The following is a 19,455-nucleotide window of genomic DNA, read 5'->3' on the forward strand; positions in this document are numbered from 1 at the left end:
ATGTCAAATCCATGTTATATTTCTAGGACATAAAGGATCAGCTTATATCTGACATCAGTCACAGATGCCTTGGCCTGTTATGACAGGGTCTTTTAAGTTTATTTTGAGGTCTCTTTAAGTGACCTACCGAAATTGTCTCGGAATTAATGGCACTGATTATGTAAATAAGCTAATATAACCCTGTCTTATGAGGTCACAGATACCAGTGATGTAGAGGATTTTAGGGACTGGGCATTTAATTTTGGGTGCTATACAATCATAGCACAGTAGTCTCCAAATGATTTATATGAATTGATGGATCAATTTTTGGAGCCTAGGTAGAAAGCATCAGTGTGAGTTTCTAATGGTGTGAGTAGGAGGCAATCACTATCATGCTGTTCAGCTGTTTTTCAATGGTCTGACTTTGTGATCTCATTTGAGATTTTCTTGGAAAAATACTAGAGTGATCTGTCATTTCCTTCTCTAGCTCATTTTATAGATGAGGAAACTGATGGAAAAAGACTGAAGTGACTTGCACAAGGTCACAGAGCTAGTAAGGTTCTGAGGTTAGAGTTGAACTCAGGAAGAAGAATTTTCCTGACTCTTATTACTAGCACTCTATTCCCTATGCCACCTGGCTACCATTATTATGGCTCCTTCCCTACATTGAAAATAATACAAGACTTATGGTGGAAACAACTGACTTCCCAATGGCTCATGGACACTGTTCCCATTTGCTTGTGAGTCTTATTTTCAATTTATAGATTTCAATTAATTAAGTAAAAGATAGTTCTCTTCCAAAAAAACAAAAAGATTGGGGAATCTCTACTAATATCAATTTATAAGCCTTTAATATATCCAAATATTTTCATTTATCTGAATTTTTATAACTTTTCTGTGTAAGTAACAACCATTTAGTCATGTTTAGGATATTTTAAAATGAATAAAGTTGATTCTCCAATAAAACTCTATTCCAATCATTGTAGAAGCTAATTCATTCTTTATATTCAACTTTTGAAGACTCTACTATCAGAGACCAAAAGCTCTGGAATATCTACTTAATAATAATAATAATCACTGGGATTGATAGTGTTTTACAAGGTTTACAGAACTGTTTATTATCTTAATTGCATCTCACAACAACCCTGTGAGACAGGCTCAATAAATATTACCTCCTTTTTACAGATGAGGAAACTGAGGTATAAAGATGTGTCTTGCCTAGGATGTGTTGATTTCAGAATTTTATCCCAGATCTTTCAGTCTTCAAGTCTGATATTTTATTATTTCTGCCACTTTACAACTAGAAAGGTGCTGTCATCCAAGGACTAGACTAAAAACTTGGATAAAGATATGCTCAGAAGATTGACCAGAAGGTGATGTGTTGTTTCTGGTTTTTTTCTTGGCTACAGCAACTTTCGAAGATACTAATAATGTGTGTTAGGAGTCTTAGTTTACACTGGGAAGGAGGGATACCAACATTGATGAAATTGTAAACATCTGTGAAATGTGGAATTAAAGTGTTAATCACCACAAAAAGCCAATTTGTATTTTTAATTTAAGGAACTGAAGAGCTTTTCTAAAACTTCACTTTTACTGAAAAATATAGAATAAAGGTGGAATTCCCCTTTTATTTAAAAATTGTTTTTCTTGTTAGAAAGTTAAAAAGGATATAAAATGTTAGTAACAATTTTGCCTCAATTAGAAACAGTAGACATACAAAGGCTTGTAACAAAAAATAACAAAATATTATAGTTAGTAATTGCTGTTAGAATGTTTTTAACTTACACTTTTAAAATTGTAATTATAATCATACATTTGTAATTTGTGCATTTTGGTTCTTTTAAAATACATTTTCCCCCCCTCAAATGTCAAACTATTGCTGATATAAGCTATTCCTGTAATACTTTAAAAGAATTCTCAATTTTTTAATGGAAGTACCTAGGTTGTTACAATTTAGGACTGTTTTGCAATAATAAAATTTATAATGAATCTTGACTGAAAACTAGTGGTTCTTAAAACTCTCTTACTTTTTAAAGTGATTGTTGGTGCCAAGGAATGTTCAGTGGAGAATGCAGATGAAGTGATGAGTCTTTTGGAAATGGGTAATGCAGCTCGTCATACAGGTACTACACAAATGAATGAGCACTCTAGTAGATCTCATGCTGTTTTCACAATCAGCATTAGTCAACAGGATTTTGCACCATGTCGGAAGAGTATGGAAATGGCTCAAGATATATCTCAGCAATCTGCTCGACAAATTGTTTCAAAATTCCACTTTGTGGACCTGGCTGGATCAGAAAGAGCAACTAAAACTGGGAATACAGGAGAGCGATTCAAAGAATCCATTCAGATCAACAGTGGATTACTGGCTTTAGGAAATGTAATAAGTGCTCTTGGAGACCCACGAAAAAAGGGCACACACATCCCATATAGGGATGCTAAAATTACCAGAATCCTAAAAGATTCCCTGGGAGGCAATGCTAAGACTGTTATGATAACATGTATCAGCCCATCATCCTCTGATTTTGATGAATCTTTAAATTCTCTCAAATATGCTAACCGAGCACGGAATATCAGAAATAAGCCTATCGTAAATTACAACCCTGACTGGGACAGGATGGATGAGATGGAATTTGAGATAAAACTGCTTCGAGAAGCTTTGCAGAGTCAACAAGCTAGTACCCTGAGCCAGACTACCCAACTTTCCCAGGATGTGAACAGAGATAAGAGTCGGATCCATTCTCTTGAAGAGCAAGTAGCCCAGCTTCAAGGCGAATGTTTTGGTTACCAAAATTGTATTGAAGAGGCCTTCACCTTCTTGGCTGACCTAAAAGATGTTGTTAACTTAACTCAAAGTCAGCAGCACAGATTACAAGAATGGTTCAACATGACCCAGGAGATGAAGAAGGACATTTCTAACCCATTCAAAAGTAACCAAGGAATTGGCCATGTCCAAGATGGACCACATCACATTACAGTTCTCCAACTGAAGAGGGAACTTAAAAAATGCCAGGTATTTAGATGTAGCCTTAAAGATTAATTGAAATGGAAAATTCTGAGAATATTTTAGAACATTTTAGAGACTTTAAACGATCATGAGAAAATCGTTTTCCTCTTCCTTTCTGATCAACTCTTTCCCTTCTAGCTTTTCCTTATTCCTATTTTTACTTAACCTAATATACAAAGGAAATGTATATTCCGTATTTAAGAGTTTTATAGGCCCTGTGCTTTGTTCATAGAACAAATAAATGAGTAGTGCATTTAAAAAAAATTTTGTCTTGTAGTTAAAAATAACCCAGAATTAAATTATTTTTTACTTGCATGATCTGCAACAAAGGCTCTCCCCGGGGCAAAGTGATCCTTAAAAGAAAAAAAAAATTCCTTATTACTGAATTACTTATTTTTAATAGTAAAAAAGCATGGTAAGAAAAATTTAGCATTACATGAGAGGGAAAGCTATATTCTCTTAGTAAGTCTTAATGTTAAAACATTGGCTTAAAATAGGAGAGGCAGGATAACATTGTGGTTAGAGAGTTAACCTAGAAGTTAAGTCTGTCCTGGGTCATGGGACTGGGACTGGCCCTGGGATTCTGGGCAAGTCTTTTCACTTGTCAGTATCCTGGGCTGTTCAGCAAGACTATCGAGTTGTAGTAGAGGAGATTCTGTGCAGTACAGGAAGGTCCTCACTGAAGGGTCCCTATACTCATCAGTGAAGGTCTGGACCCCCAAAAAAGTATCCTAAATGTTATCTCTCTGCTTCTCAAACAATTATGAAACATTGTCTGGGTTTTTAATATTAATATTTATTTTTCCTATTGTAGCAAATTCTGATTTATCCTATAACTACCATATGAACATTTTTGAATAGTAATATTACTTGGCCTTACACCAGGCCAGAGGCCCAGGGATACTGACCCATTTTCATAGACAAAAGGGGCAAGGAGATTTATTAGAGCATGGAAGTAGTAAATTTGGGATATGCAGGTAGATGAGGAAGTTTTTTTTTTTTTCCCTTTGTTGCCTGTACTCTTAAATTCCATAAAATTCATATTCAATCCAAGGGGAGGAGTAACTTCCCTTTTCTACCTGTATTTAAACTTGCTCTCCATTTACTTCATGCCATAGATTTAGGAATAGTTGCAGACAAACTGTGGTACCTTCCATTTTAATAAAAATTTCTTCCTGTCCAGCACATAAAGAATGTACATTAAGAGGTACAAAAAATTAGGTAAGTTAAAAAATTCCTTTTCCTCTTGGAATTCACTATAGAATTGGAAGCTAAGATACAGAAAATTACAACTCAAAACCAAAAGCAGATGTGATTTCACATCAGAGGCAGACACTAAGTGCTTTGTGAGGTCTGATTGGTGGTTGAATAGGATTGATGCTAATTGGGGGATTGGGAAAGATGTCATAGAGGAGTTTCATTTTAAACTGGACCTGAGTTACCTAAAGTTATTCTTTAGTTTTATGCAGTATACACCTCTTTGCTTTTCCCCTCTTTCTTTTCTTTTATGTTTTTTGTTTTTCCTCTCTGTTAACCTTCTGATACTTCTTAGATGTAACAAATTAGCAGTCAGCTGAAAACATTGATGGACCTCAGTCTTAAGGATTAACTAGAGTGATAGCTTTGATGAAACTACAGGATACCCGGGGATACTGTAGGCAAGGTAAATGTTGTGAAAAGGAGAAAAGATAATAGCTACCTTTTTTAATCCTTGGGACTCAGGCCCATCAGACACCACTGGGAAATTGAGGTAGTGCCTATGAGTTATTACCTAGGGAGCTGGGGCTGGTTTTTCTCACGACCTTGATCTTTTTATTCCTTAATTCTTTACACCCTTGGTACTTAAAATTTTGTCAGATATCACCAGAATTCTGACTTGAGCTACCATAAAATTTCCATTTTTGCCTGCTGGAATGAGAGTTTTATAGGATGTATGATTCCAGTAGAATTTTTGTTGAAGAGATGGTAGGGAGTCAGACATTACTGATCAGAATGGCTTCTTACAGAAATTGACAGAATGTGTTAGTCTTTTAGTTCACATCAGAATACTAAGATACCCTAATTGGAAAAGAGCTTATGAGCTTAATTTTTTCCTTTTCTATAACTCTTGAGGCATTTTTTTTGCCTACAACTGTTGGAAAATCAGAGGTTATAGCTAAACCCATCCTAAAAGCAAAATTGTCCTTTTAGTGAATAAGTTAAATATCAGTGCATGTATAATATAGCATGAAAAAATGGAAAAATATATAGAACTGAAAGAGCAAATATATTAAGTCCATTAATAAAGAGATGGAGATGTTCAAATTAAGTCAATAGTTTATTTATTTAGAAGTGTACTCAGTACTCCTTTTTGTTATCCATGTGGCATATATATTTGAGAGTTTTAAAAAATATATACTTCATTATATAATATAGGATGGAACTCTGAACTTAAATCAGGAGATCTGAGATCTAATCCTTCTTCATATTGCTAGCTCTGGTATTTCAAAGCCTTAGTTTCAGTTTTCTCATTTGTAAGATGAAAATAAAACTTGCCCTATCTACCTTACTTAATTACCATCTACCTGTTAATGACCATCTCAGCAATCACTACAGTAATTTTAATTTTAATATTAAGTAACTTTGTAATGAAAGACATTTTGACAGACTATAAGCTTCTTGAAGATTGGGAATATTTCCTTTTTGTATCTCTAACACCTTCCACAGTTCCTGGCATTTAATAAGTTCCTCATTAATGCTATTTTAAATCAAATTGAATTCTGTAGATTAGGGATTCTGTTTTAAAATAATTTTGAACATTTGAGGTGAATACTGGTCTATGTATGGGAAATATTATTCATGATATAAATTACATGTGTGTTTATTTTACTTCATGATACTGTTCAACTGATCACAGAATTTCAGCATTGGAAGAGCACCTTGGCTTTTATTTTTATCCAGCTCTTATATATTAGGGAACTAGAACCTATAAAAATAAAGTGTTTATCTAGTTACATACCTAAATAGAAGACTTAAAACTAGTATTCTAATTCTTAGTACAGTATCCTTTCTATGATAATTTACTATTTCTTGAAGAGCCATGTGTACATGAAAATTTTTATAGTTAATCTTTTAATGTGCCAGAATTTTGATTGTGCATGACTGCTTGTGAATCCTGTTGTATAGTGAAAATTTATTTTATATTCATAAGTCTTTAACTTATTCTTAGTAGCCCCATTCACAAAAAGAAGCACTGGATCAATTGTTCTATTTAATTTTTAAGAAAAATAATGCAGGGGGAAAAAGTCATTGAGACTTCTTTTTCAAGTTAAACATCAACTGCCTCATTGCTTTAACTGAATCCTTATATTATAGCTCTAATCAACTGCTTTTCTGTCACATTGTACCAAAGCTAAATATTTTCAAGGATTTTAAAGACGGGGTAGAGCTAAGAAGGGTTTGTACCCTGCGGGAAAAAAGAGTGAGAGAGATTTTGAGGGTATGGGTTGAAGGATTGGTCATGGCTTCCTGCTTTAGGAGAGTTATTTTTCATGAACCCTAATCTTTTTTCTTTCATTGTGATACAATGTGTTTGAATTACATCTAGTGTGCTCTAGCTGCTGATGAAGTAGTATTCAATCAGAAAGAATTGGAGTTGAAGGAATTACAGCATCAGATGCAAACGATGACACAGGAAAACAAAGAACATTTGCTGTCTTTGAAAGAGGCACAAAAAGTGAATAGATTACAGGTATGACTGCATTATGCCAATTTAGTCAAAATAGAATATGTAACTAAACTTAATGCTTGTGTTAGATGATTATAAAAATAACAAAACATTGTCTTAGGTCATTTAAACCTAACATCTTTTGCAACTTTGAAAAATACTTAGAGTTTGCAAAATTCTATATAAACTTCTAGAAGATTTGAATGCAACATTGTCTGAAGTTGGGATATTTTATTTTATTTTTTAAAGTTGAAATATTTAAAGAAATTTTTGTTAATATTTCTTTAAAATCAAATGATCTACATTTTACACACATCCAATGATAGGATAGGCTGTGAAGGTCTGTCTTTGTGGTATTTTAAATGCTTTTCTTCATCCTTTCTTCTCTGGATTTTTAAGAAACTCTGATATTAATATGTTTTATACCATTAGATATAAAATAACAGTTCAGGCAATCATTTTTTCTTTTAAAATATTCTCATATTTCCCTTATGTTATTTTATTTAATTCTCATTTTGAACATTCCTTTATTATTGATTAAATATTTATACATTTGGGCCAACCTTTCACATAGCTGATATATGTGAAATATTTCTGGGGTAAACAACTCTTACCTTCTTTCTTTCCTGGTGTATGATTTTTGATGCCTGAAATTCCTTTAGAGTGTATGATACAAAAACTTTTCATTTTTATAAGTAGAGATATGATTTAAGATGCAAATGCCCTTAGGAGAGATAAATTTGGCATTAATTTAAAGTATAAATGGCTAATGTCAGATTCCTTCCTGAGAATTAGTTTTAAGAAGAGGAGGGAAAGACAATGATACATTCAGACACATTATAACTTGACTCTAACATAGTTATGTCATTTTGGTCTTTTTCAAGAATAAAAGACATCTCCTAACCCAACAACTTTTTCATATTTTTGAATATTTCTTCCTTGATAGTATCTTTTCCCATAGCTTCTATGATATTACTCTCTCCTGGTTCTCCTACTTGTTTGACTATTTCTTTGCCAGATTATCTGATTTTTCTGCCCTCTTACTTTGAATATCCCTCAGGTATCTTTTGGGCCTTCCCTCTCTCTCTTAAGATTTTAACTTGTTATTCTTTTAATCGTGGATTCTGTCAAGATATTAAGGACACATTTGATCCAGCAGTGTCATTGTTATGTCTGTGTCCCAAGAAATCATAAAAAAAGGAAAAGGATCTACATGTACAAAAATGTTTGTAGCAGCCCTTTTGGTAATGGCAAAAAAATGGAAATTGAATAAATGCCCATTAGTTGGAGAATGGCTGAGTAAGTTATGATATATGAATATAATGGAATATTATTGTCCTTTAAGAAATGAGCAGACTGATTTCAGAAAAGCCTGGAAAGATTTATATGAAATAATGATGAGTGAATTGAGCAAAATCAGAATATTATACACAGTAACTGCAAGATTATGTCATGATCAACTGTGATGGACTTGGCCCTTCTCAGCCATATGATGATTCAAGATAATGCCAATAGAATTAGGATGAAAAATACTATCCACAAATACAGAGAGAAAATAGTGGATACTTTGAATGTGGTTTGAAGCATAGTATTTTCATGTGGTTTGAAGCATAATATTTTCATCCTTTTTTGGTTTGTTTTTTGGTTTCCTTTTTCTTACTCATGGTTTTTCCCTTTTGGGTCTCATTTTCAAGAGGCACAACATGACAAATATGGAACTATGTTTAAAAGGATTATATGCGTTTAACTTAAACAAAATTAAAATTTGAAACAAAAAGATATTAGGAAACATCTTATTTTCTAGAACTAAGCTTTTATTATTTCATCTGAAAACTTCATTTCTTTTGATCATTTATCAATTGGGGAATGGCTCTTTATTTTTTATAAATTTGATTCAGTTCCCTGTATGTTTGAGAACTGAGAACCTTTATCAGAGAAACTTTCTTCAAAATTCTTTTCAAAATTACTTTTGCCAACTCCTGTTTTTCTCCCTGTTTATTCTATTCTCTCCCTTCACCCTGTGTCTCCTCAAAAATATTTTGCTTCTGACTAATCCTCTTCCAGTCTGCCTTCCTTTTTACCATTCTTCCACACCCCTCACCACTTCTCTCTTATCCCTTATTCCTCCGCCTTTCTGTAAGGTGAGATAGATATCTATACCCAATTGAATGCATATATTCCTTTTAATGAGAGTAAGAGTCATTCACACCCCCTCATCTTCTCTTTCTCTCCACTATTAAAGCTTTTTTTTCCCACCTCTTTTACTTGAGATAATTTACTCCAGTCTACATCTTCCTTTCCCTCTCACCCCTTAATTTTAGTTTTTTAGATGTCATTCTTTCACATTCAACTCACACCTATGTCCTTTATATGTATTCCTTTTAACTACCCTAATAATGAGGAAGTTTTAACAAAATTCATATGGAACAATAAAAAGTCGAGAATCTCAAGGGAATTAATGAAAAAAAAAATCAAATGAAGGTGGTCTAGCTGTACCTGATCTAAAATTATATTATAAAGCAGCAGTCACCAAAACCATTTGGTATTGGCTAAGAAATAGATTAGTTGATCAGTGGAAAAGGTTAGGTTCACAAGACAGAATAGTCAACTATAGCAATCTAGTGTTTGACAAACCCAAAGATTCTAACTTTTGGGATAAGATTTCATTATTTGACAAAAACTGCTGGGATAACTGGAAATTAGTATGGCAGAAATTAGGCAAGGACCCACACTTAACACCATATACCAAGATAAGATCAAAATGGGTCCATGACCTAGGCATAAAGAACGAGATTATAAATAAATTAGAGGAACATAGGATAGTTTATCTCTCAGACTTGTGGAGGAGAAAGAAATTTGTGACCAAAGATGAACTAGAGACCATTACCGATCACAAAATAGAAAATTTTGATTATATCAAATTAAAAAGCCTTTGTACAAACAGAACGAATGCAAACAAGATTAGTGGGGAAGCAACAAACTGGGAAAACATCTTTACAATTAAAGGTTCTGATAAAGACCTCATTTCCAAAATATATAGAGAACTGACTCAAATTTATAAAAAATCAAGCCATTCTCCAATTGATAAATGGTCAAAGGATATGAACAGACAATTTTCAGATGAAGAAATTGAAACTATTACCACTCACATGAAAAAGTGTTCCAAATCACTATTGATCAGAGAAATGCAAATTAAGACAACTCTGAGATATCACTACACATCTGTCAGATTGGCTAAGATGACAGGAAAAAATAATGATGAATGTTGGAGGGGATGCGGGAAAACGGGGACACTGATGCATTTTTGGTGGAGTTGTGAACGAATCCAGCCATTCTGGAGAGCAATCTGGAATTATGCCCAAAAAGTTATCAAACTGTGCATACCCTTTGATCCAGCAGTGTTTCTATTGGGCTTATACCCCAAAGAGATACTAAAAAAGGGAAGGGGACCTGTATGTGCCAAAATGTTTGTAGCAGCCCTGTTTGTAGTGGCTAGAAACTGGAAAATGAATGGATGCCCATCAATTGGAGAATGGCTAGGTAAATTATGGTATATGAATGTTATGGAATATTATTGCTCTGTAAGGAATGACCAGCAGGATGAATACAGAGAGGCTTGGAGAGACCTACATGGACTGATGCTAAGTGAGATGAGCAGAACCAGGAGATCATTATACACTTCGACAACGATATTGTATGAGGATGTATTCTGATGGAAGTGGATTTCTATGACAAAGAGACCTAATTGAGTTTCAATGGATAAATGATGGACAGAAACAGCTACACCCAAAGAAGGAACATTGGGAAATGAATGTAAACTATTTGCATTTTTGATTTTCTTCCCGAGTTATTTTTACCTTCTGAATCCAATTCTCCCTGTGCAGCGGGAGAACTGTTCGGTTCTGCAAATATGTATTGTATCTAGGATATACTGCAACATATTTAACATATATAGGACTGCTTGCCATCTTGGGGTGGGGGGGTGGAGGGAGGGAGGGGAAAAAACGAAACATAAGCGAGTGCAAGGGATAATGTTGTAAAAAAATTATCCTGGCATGGATTCTGTCAATACAAAGTTATTATTAAATAAAATAAAATTTAAAATTTAAAAAAATTAAAAAAAAAATAAAAATAAAAACATAAAAAAAAAAAATAATGAGGAAGTTTTTATGAGTTACAAATATCATCTTTCCAAGTAAGGAGTGTAAACAATTTAATCTTATTTAAGTCCTTTTATGATTTCCCCTCCCTGTTTGCCTTTTTATGTTTCCTTTGAGCCTTGTAATTGAAGTCATATTTCTCTATTTAGCTCTGTTCTTTTCATCCAGAATGCTTAAAGTTCTGTCTTTCATTAAATGTCTTATTTTTTCCCCTAAAGGATTGTACTCAGTTTCAGTGGGTAGGTGATTCTTGGTTTTAATCTTAACTCCTTTGCTCTCTATTATATCATATTCCAAACCTTCCCGTCCTTTAACGTAGAAGCTCCTAAATCTTGTGTTATTCTCTGATTGTGGCTCCATGGTACTTGAATCGTTTCTGCTTGCAGCATTTTCTCCTTTCTTGGGAGCTATGGGATTTGCTCATTGGCTTTTTGTACCTTCTTTACCATTCGGCCTGGGCTTTTTGCTTTGTTGTTTAAAATTTTTATTGAGCTAAATACAAAATAAGAAAAAGCAGAATAGAAAAAAGAAAAACTGAAAAGAAAAAAAAAATTGTCATATCCCCATAGAACTCATCAAAGAGAATTCAAAATATATAGTGATAAATTTCCATCCCAAGAAAGCATATATATAATAATAGAAGAAATTATACTCATGAATGTCCATCTTTTTTTTTTTTTTGCTTCTATATAGGTTATTCTTTCATTCTCTGCTGTGTACTTTTTACTTTATTTTTTCCCCTTTTATTTGCCCCCCTTCTCCCAAGCAAGCTATAGTTAAGCACATATACATACATACACCACCCCCAGACTACCTTTCTATATCTTTATCTATTTATCTATCTATATGTATACATATATATGTGTATACACAGAAACGTAGAACAACATTCACACTTATTCATATACATTCAGACACACATATACATATACATTTACCCACATGTAAACATGTACCTAATACAATATTAATATGTGCTGACATATAATGTAGATTTCTCTCTTGATTAAATCTAAGTTTGACTTGTCTAAGATCAAAGATTGCTAGCCCTACTTTTTCTTCTAATAAATTCTTCTCCTGATCCTTGTTGCAGTGTTTGTGCATATCTATTTCCTATATCTGGTAATTCTTCTACTTTAATTCTCCTCCTTAACTTGCCTTACTACTACTTAACTTCCCCCTACCCTTTCCTTCCCTTTTTATTCTATTCCCATTAATCTACATATTTTATCCTGCTCCCGTTTATCTAAAAACCCTTTTGTACCCCATTTTATCCTGTGCTACCCTTTTCCTTCCTCTTTATCTCCTATTAATCTATATACCTTGTCCCACTATCATTACTCTACATATCTGTCTGTACCCCTCCTTCTTCTATTTCCTCCTCCCTTATTTCTTTACAGATATTGGAAGGTGCTATTATACATTTCATGGTATATATGTAGCATTGCCTATTTAACCTATTCTTGATGTGAAATGTGAATTCAGAACTATGAGTCTTCTTTCCCCCTCTAATGTTCTGAATCATTCTTTTCTACATCTTATTATTATTTTTACTTTTTCCTAGATAGTTTTGCTTTATAGAATCAGATCATATTCAACTCTGCCCTGATCTTTCTATTGAACTACCCAATTACTGATGTCAGTCTTAAACATATAATATGCATTTCCATGTAAAAAACATAGTTTTTCCATGTTGAGTTCCTTGAAATTAATCTTTGATATTGGCTCTTATATTATGTGTTAAATTTTCTATTAAGTTAAGGTTTGGTTGAGACAAAATCCTGAAAGTCTGCAAGTTTATTCCATTTTTTTCCCATCCTTTTTTTTTTTTTTTTTTTTTTTTTTTTTTGCTGAGGCAATTGGAGTGAAATGACTTGCCCCAGGGTCATGCAGCTAGGAAGTGTTAAGTGTCTGAGGTCAAATTTGAACTCCGATCCTCCTGACTTTAGGGCTGGTGCTCTATCCATAGTACCACCTAGCTGCCCCTTCCATTCGATTTTATGGATAATTTTGCTGGATATATTTTTGGCCACAGGCCTTTTTTTTTTTTTTGCTGAGGGCAATTAGGGTTAAGTGACTTGTCCAGGGTCACACATCTAGGAATCATGGGCCTAATTCTTTTGATTGTCAATATATATTATTTCAGGACTTGTGGTCTTTTATTGCAGTTACTGATAAATCCTGAATAATTCTAATTGTAGCTCCAGCATATTTGAATTTATTTATTTATTTTTTTATTTCTTGCAAAATTTTCTCTTTTATTCTGGGAATTTTGAGATTTGGCAAAAATATTTCTGTTTTCCACAAAGGATCTCTCTGAGAGTGGAGGTTGGTGCATTTTTTCTATTTATACTTCCCCTTCTATTTTATCACTCTAGGACAATTTTCATTGATTATTTCTTGTATTATTATGTCAAGGGTTTTTGGTTTTGTTTTGTTTTTTTGGTTACAGCTTTTAGATAGTTCAGTTATTCTTAAATTTTCTCTCCTTGAGCTCCTTCTCTCCTTCTCTCCAGATCTGTTGTTTCATTCTGTTCAATTTTTTCATTTTTTATAATTTTCTTATTTCTTGGTCTCTTATAACTTCACTGAATTTCCCTTGCCAAATTCTAATTTCCAAAGAATTATTTTCTTCTTTAAGACTCTATATCTTCTTTTCTAATTGTTTAATTTTTTCTCATAATCTTGTTTTCTTGGATTTTTTTGTTTTTAGTTTTTCTTCAGTCTCTTATTTGATTTTAAAAATCTTTTTAACTTTGATTTTGTTATTTTCTGAGTGTTTTGATCTTCCTTGTCACTTTAGTAACTTTCTGTGATCAGAAAGTTTTTCTATTGTTTCTGTTTGCATATTTTCTATTTTTGCACATTCCCTTTCACCCCCCCATTACTTAACTCTATTACTTTTTGTTAAAATAGGGCTCTATTTCCAGTATAGAGGGTGCTCTGTTCCAAGCTTGAGGGTTTTTGTGTAGCTGTTTTCAGAGGTACTTCTAGAACCTATAAGTTTTCAATTCTTCCAAGGTGATAAGATTTTAGGAGAGGGATGTTTAGTAATCTGGCATATACTTTGGTCTGTGAGTGATCACAAGCACCCTTTTCTGCCTTGCAATTCTGAGGAGGGTCTCTGCTCTACTATGCCTACAAGGTCTGGTGTACTAGTTTTCCTTCTCACCCTGAGACTTTCACCCAGGATTGTGTCCCGGATCTGAGTATGGGCAAAGTCCTGCCTCAGTGTTAGCAAAGAGACCTCAGTAATCTTCTGACACAATTGTTTGATCCACCTACTGTCTGTGCACTGAGAGCTCCAGAAGCAGCTTCTTCTCTACTGCTAATGCGGTGACTCTTAAGACCTGCTTCTAGTTTGCTAGGCTTGGAGCCATGCTAGTATAGCCTCTGGTGCTTTCCTGTCACCCTCTTGCAACAACAGACTTTTCCTGCTGAATTTTTAAGTTATCTTTGGCATCTGTGATCTGAGAGGTCTGGAAATTGCTTTGGCTGCCACTGATTTAGACATTCTGAGGCCTACTCCTTGTTTTCCTGGAATCCAGTCTGCACTGACCTGGTCTGCATTACACTCTTGTCCTGTACAACAGACCTTTCCTGCTGACCACCTAAATTCTCTGGGGTTGGAAAATTGTTTCATGCCTTCTTTTGGGTGGGGTTGGTTCTGCCACTCTAGAATTTGTTTAGAATCATTATTCAAAGTTATTTGGTGAAATTTGGGGGAGAAGTCAGGCAGGTTTCTACCTCAATCCTCTTTCATTCTGGCTTTCCCCAAATTCTAATTTTCAAAGAATTTTTTTTCCTTTTTGAGATTTTTTTTTTTAACCTCTTTTGCCATTTGGCGGTTCTGGTTTTTTAAGTTGTTAATTTCCATGTTTGCTTGCACATGTGTGCCTCTTTTGCCAAGACAATAATTCTCTTTTTATAATTTTCTTGCTTCAGCCTCATTTCTTTTCCTGGTTTTCTCTCTATCATCACCTTTATTTGATTTTTAAAATAAAAAGTTTCTAGTTTATTCTTTAGTTCTTCCAGGATTTCTTTTTAGTCTTGTGCCTAGTTTGCATATTTCTCTGAAGTTTTTTTTTTTTTTTTTGCTTGTAGATGTTTAGACATTATCATTTTCTGTTTATCTTGATCTTCCTGTTGCCAAAGTAGTATTTTTTATGATAAAGTTCTTTTTGTTGTTGTTTACTCATTTTTCCAGTTTATTCCTTAACATCTCTTTTATTATTATTATTTTTTTATGAGACAGTTGCAGTTAAGTGATCACACACTGGATTTTGAACTTGGGTCCTTTTGACTTCAGGGACAATGCTCTATCTAGCTGCCCCCTATATCTTAACTTTCAACTTTATTTTAAAGTGGGGCTCTAATTTTCTAAAGAGGAAGAGGATCCAAGCTATAAGTTTTTTTTATTCTGTTTTTTCACAGCTGGTACTTGGGGTTTGTAAGTTTTCAATGCTTCCATGATGATGTGACAGAGAGGTCACTGCTCTCTTTGTTTGTCTTTTTGTGTCCAGAAAAGTCCCCTGCTCCCTTACAGCCACAAGTGCTGTTGCTTCTTAGAGCCCTTGTTCCTTTGCAACCATAAGCACAAGCACTTCCCTCCACCCTAGAACTGACATCTGGAAGTAGATATAAGCAAGGCAGTTTTGAACAACCCCTGGTCCTTCATTCATTTCTAGCACTGGAGTGTCCCTTGTAATCCCTTTCTGACATGTGTTCTAAGCGCATTACTATCTCTGGGCTGAGAACTTCCAAAATGCTGGTAGTGCTGCTACCACCATTTCCAAGGCCCACTGTTTGTATTGCCACCGTATCCACTCCAGGAAACCAATGTCATAAATCTTTGCTTCTAATTTTCTGAGTTATTTTGCACTAGAAAAATGTCTCACTCTCCCAGTCTTTTGTTAGCTGTGCTATGCTTTAGATTTTTATTTGAGGCATTTGTTTTAAAGTTGTTTGGAGGAAAAAAGCTGGAAAAATTAGGCTGTAGTGTTATGGGCCAGAACTCTGAACTTGAAACAAAGGATTCTTACAAGATACTAAGTCAGTGGAATTGATAGAGACAATAGTTATCTAATTTAGCCTGGGTTCAGTATGATTGATTTAATCCTAACAAGAGAGGTTATGGGCCAGAACTTGAAACAAAGTACTAAGTGGAATTGATACAATGGTTAAATCTAGTTTAGCATTGATTTAATCCTACAATAAATAATGGTTTCCTAGTGATATAATGATTTGTATATATTCAGTGTGGGGCAGAGAAGGAGAAGCTCTCAGGGCCAGAAAGGAAAAGCGCACTAGAAGCTCTCAGAGGCTGAGACAGATTCATTCCATTGTCCACCTTTGTGGTAGCTGTAAGCTGAAGCACAAACCTTTGGATTCGGAGAGATTCAGAGGACAGCGAAGGAGGCAGGAGCTCAAGCCCATGGACCAGGGAGAGAGATAGGCCTTAAAGAAAGCTAATCAGGCCCCAAGTGAAGGAGACGAGACTTTGAAAGAGACAATAAAGGATTTGGACTTTAACCTTTGGTTACTCATGTGTGGTGATTAGTGAACTGAAACGAAGGCTGCCTCCAGAGACCCCAAGAAAATTTCAACAGAGAGAATATTTTACACTGTAGTGTTTCCTCTAATATGTCATCTTGGTCCTGAAAGGTGAAGATTTTTAATGGTAGTTTTAGTACCAGAAGGGATCTCAAAAGGGATATTCTTGTCTAAACTTTTCATTTTAATGATGAGGAAACTGAAGTCCACTGAAGTGAAATATTTGAGGTCACACAGGTGGTAGCAGATGCAGTATTTGAAATCGTCACCTAATTTCAAATTCTTGCACCATTAAATAAAATTCATTATACTATCCTGCCTTACTCTATCACTGATTTAATTTTTGCTTTTGAGAAAATTCCTTAATCATAATTGTAATGGTCCTCTAATGTCTTTCCACCCTGTGCTAGATGTTGCTACATTTTAGAATAAACAAAAATGTCATATGACTAGAAGCTAATGACCAGGATTGAGAGAAATGAAATGTGTGCTATATAAAATTGATTAAAAACAAAACAACAAAAACAAATAGAAAACTAAGTATGTTTAGCCTAGAGAAGAGAGTTAAGGAGAAATATGATAGCCATCTCAGATATTTTAGCTAAAAATAGTATTAGATGTTTTTTGTTCTTGATTGAAGTGGACAGAAATATTAGCAAGAAGAGGAAATGGAAGAGAATGGTTTATAGTCAAATGTAAAAGAAAGCTTTCTAACTATTAAAACTATTCAAAAATGGGAATAGGTTACTTTAGGAAGGCATGGGTCCCTAATTGAGGGAGGGAGATCTTCAAGTGGAATAAAGATGACCTCTTCATAGGAACATGGGAAAAGGAATTTCTCATTCAACTATGGATGGATATGATACTTTTGAGGTTCCTTCCAACTCAGAAATTGTGTGTATTAATGATTTCATAGAAAAATACCCTTTTTGGAGAGACTTACATGAACTGATGCTGAATGAAATGAGCAGAACTAGGAGATCATTATATATTTCAACAATAATACTATATGATGATGAAATCTGATAGAAATGTCTCTCTTCAACAATGAGATGAACCAAATCAGTTCCAGTTGTCCAATAATGAAGAGAACCAGCTACACCCAATGAAAGAACTATGGGAAATGAGTGTGGACCACAACATAGCATTTCCACGCCTCCTGTTTTTGTCCACTCTCATTTTTAATTTCCTTCTCAGGTTATTTTCACCTTATTTCTAAGTCTGATTTTTCTTGTGCAGCAAGATAATTGTATAAATATGTATACATATATTGCATTTAACATATACTTTAACATATTTAATGTATGAGACTACCTGTCATCTAGGGGAGGTGGTGGGAGGAAGGAGGGGAAAAGTTGGAACAGAGGTTTTGCAAGGGTCAGTGCTGAAAAATTACCCATGCAATATATCTTGTAAATAAAAAGCTATAATAAAAAAAAGAAAAATACCCCCTTTAATCCAGATTGTTAGGAGTTTTCAAGAGAAATTAACCCTTTACATGTTAATTTTTTTATTTTAATTTTTGGAAAAGAAATTCTTGTTGGAATCCTTACTAACTGCTAACTAATTAGAGTTGATCTAATCTTACAAGAAGATGTTTTGGCCAGAACCTGAAACAAGGTACTAAGTAGAACTAATTAAGACAAGGCTTGTGTTCCCACCTTTACTCATTGGAGTCCACAAGTATGCTAGCTTCACAAAATACACTTTCTAACTTCAAGGGAATCCACACCTCCCTTAAAGCTCATTGGGCCAGAGAGCACTATGGGAGAAAACCCATAATCCCATTCTCTCAGAAGAGTCAGATAAAAGGCCAGCGATGAGGGATCTATGGCAGAATACATTTTTTCCTCTTGGCTGGCTGATCGCGCTGGACTTGAGAGGAGCGACTCTGGTGCAGAGAACACTTTGACGGATTTCAGTGGAGCTACGCCAGAAGCCCTCTCTCCGCGGCAAGTTGGTGGCTGGGCTCCCCAGAAGGAGATAAGAGAGACCTTCCATCTCTGTCTTGGTTGGAGGCAGAAGAAAGCAGAGGCAGAGACTGAAGGACAGAACCTTTGGATTTGGAGACATCCGAAGGGCTCCAAGCCTCTAAACCAGCTTTGCCTTGAGAAGAACAAGAACTCCAAATTTGAACTCATATCAAATTCTCTATTAAATGAACCATATAATTTCTAGTCTTCTTACAACAGATCATATTGAACAAACGCTTTAATTTTTTTAATGACTCATTGAGATCATTATGAACATTTTATTATTAAAAACGATTATTGTATTAATGAAAGATTCAACTAAATGCCCTTCGGGATCATTTCTGACTCTTAAAATTCTACAAACCTTTGTTTTGATGTTGAAAAGTAGGATGGTGAGAATCATAAAATCGTAAGATTCATTGACATGTTCTTGACATGACATGAGGGCTACACATTTATTGTGATGTCTAAGATGTTTTTAGCATCTGCTGAAGTTAAAGAACTTCTCTTCCATACCTCATACAGCATTGTGATTTCCAATTCCTGCAATTTTAAGGAGGGTAAAACATTGAGTTATTGGGTGATGCTTGTTCTTCCTAAGCTTTTGGATTGCAATACCATCCTATCATCTAGCTTTTAAGAGCTCTTGTCGGTTATTGTGACAAGAGTCTTTTTTTGCCACTTCTAATCTCTGATGCTGTTGATTTTGCTTTAAGTTGTTCTGACTTCTAAGTTCTATCTTTTGGCTTTTCTCATATTTCAGTCTTTTATTAATTCACTTTCCCTCACTTTTTTGGGTATTAGGTAAAAGAAATTAGGAAAAATGTTTTTCATAAACATCATCAGATCATTAGAGTCCTCCTTTTAATGTAGTTGGAACACTGGCCAGTTCTGATGGATCAGCTGCAATCTTTGTATTTTATTTATGATTACTCTTCAGATATTATTTTATTATTTTCTTTTATTAGATATTTTTATGCTTGTTTCTAGGTTACTCCTTATTTTGTACCCTGAAGAATGCTAGAAGGCTGAGTTGAGATACATAAGAATTTAACTAAAACTAGGCTTTTTAACTAA

At 34.4% G+C, this 19,455-nt stretch overlaps 1 protein-coding gene across 4 annotated transcripts in view; it reads left to right on the forward strand.

Annotated features, from left to right (window-relative positions):
* The window catches only part of KIF27 (kinesin family member 27), a 127,882-nt gene that overhangs the window by 33,519 nt on the left and 74,908 nt on the right, over nucleotides 1-19,455 (forward strand). For 3 of the 4 annotated variants that reach the window (XM_051966279.1, XM_051966287.1, XM_051966294.1), the window contains exons 4-5: nucleotides 2,016-2,992; nucleotides 6,573-6,716. In XM_051966279.1, the coding sequence (XP_051822239.1) occupies nucleotides 2,016-2,992; nucleotides 6,573-6,716 (1,121 nt within the window). The remainder of the gene's footprint in view (nucleotides 1-2,015; nucleotides 2,993-6,572; nucleotides 6,717-19,455) is intronic. The other variant, XM_051966302.1, reaches the window with a different exon arrangement.

Source organism: Antechinus flavipes, chromosome 1 (assembly GCF_016432865.1).
Source record: "Antechinus flavipes isolate AdamAnt ecotype Samford, QLD, Australia chromosome 1, AdamAnt_v2, whole genome shotgun sequence".
NCBI classification, from domain to species: Eukaryota; Metazoa; Chordata; class Mammalia; order Dasyuromorphia; family Dasyuridae; genus Antechinus; species Antechinus flavipes.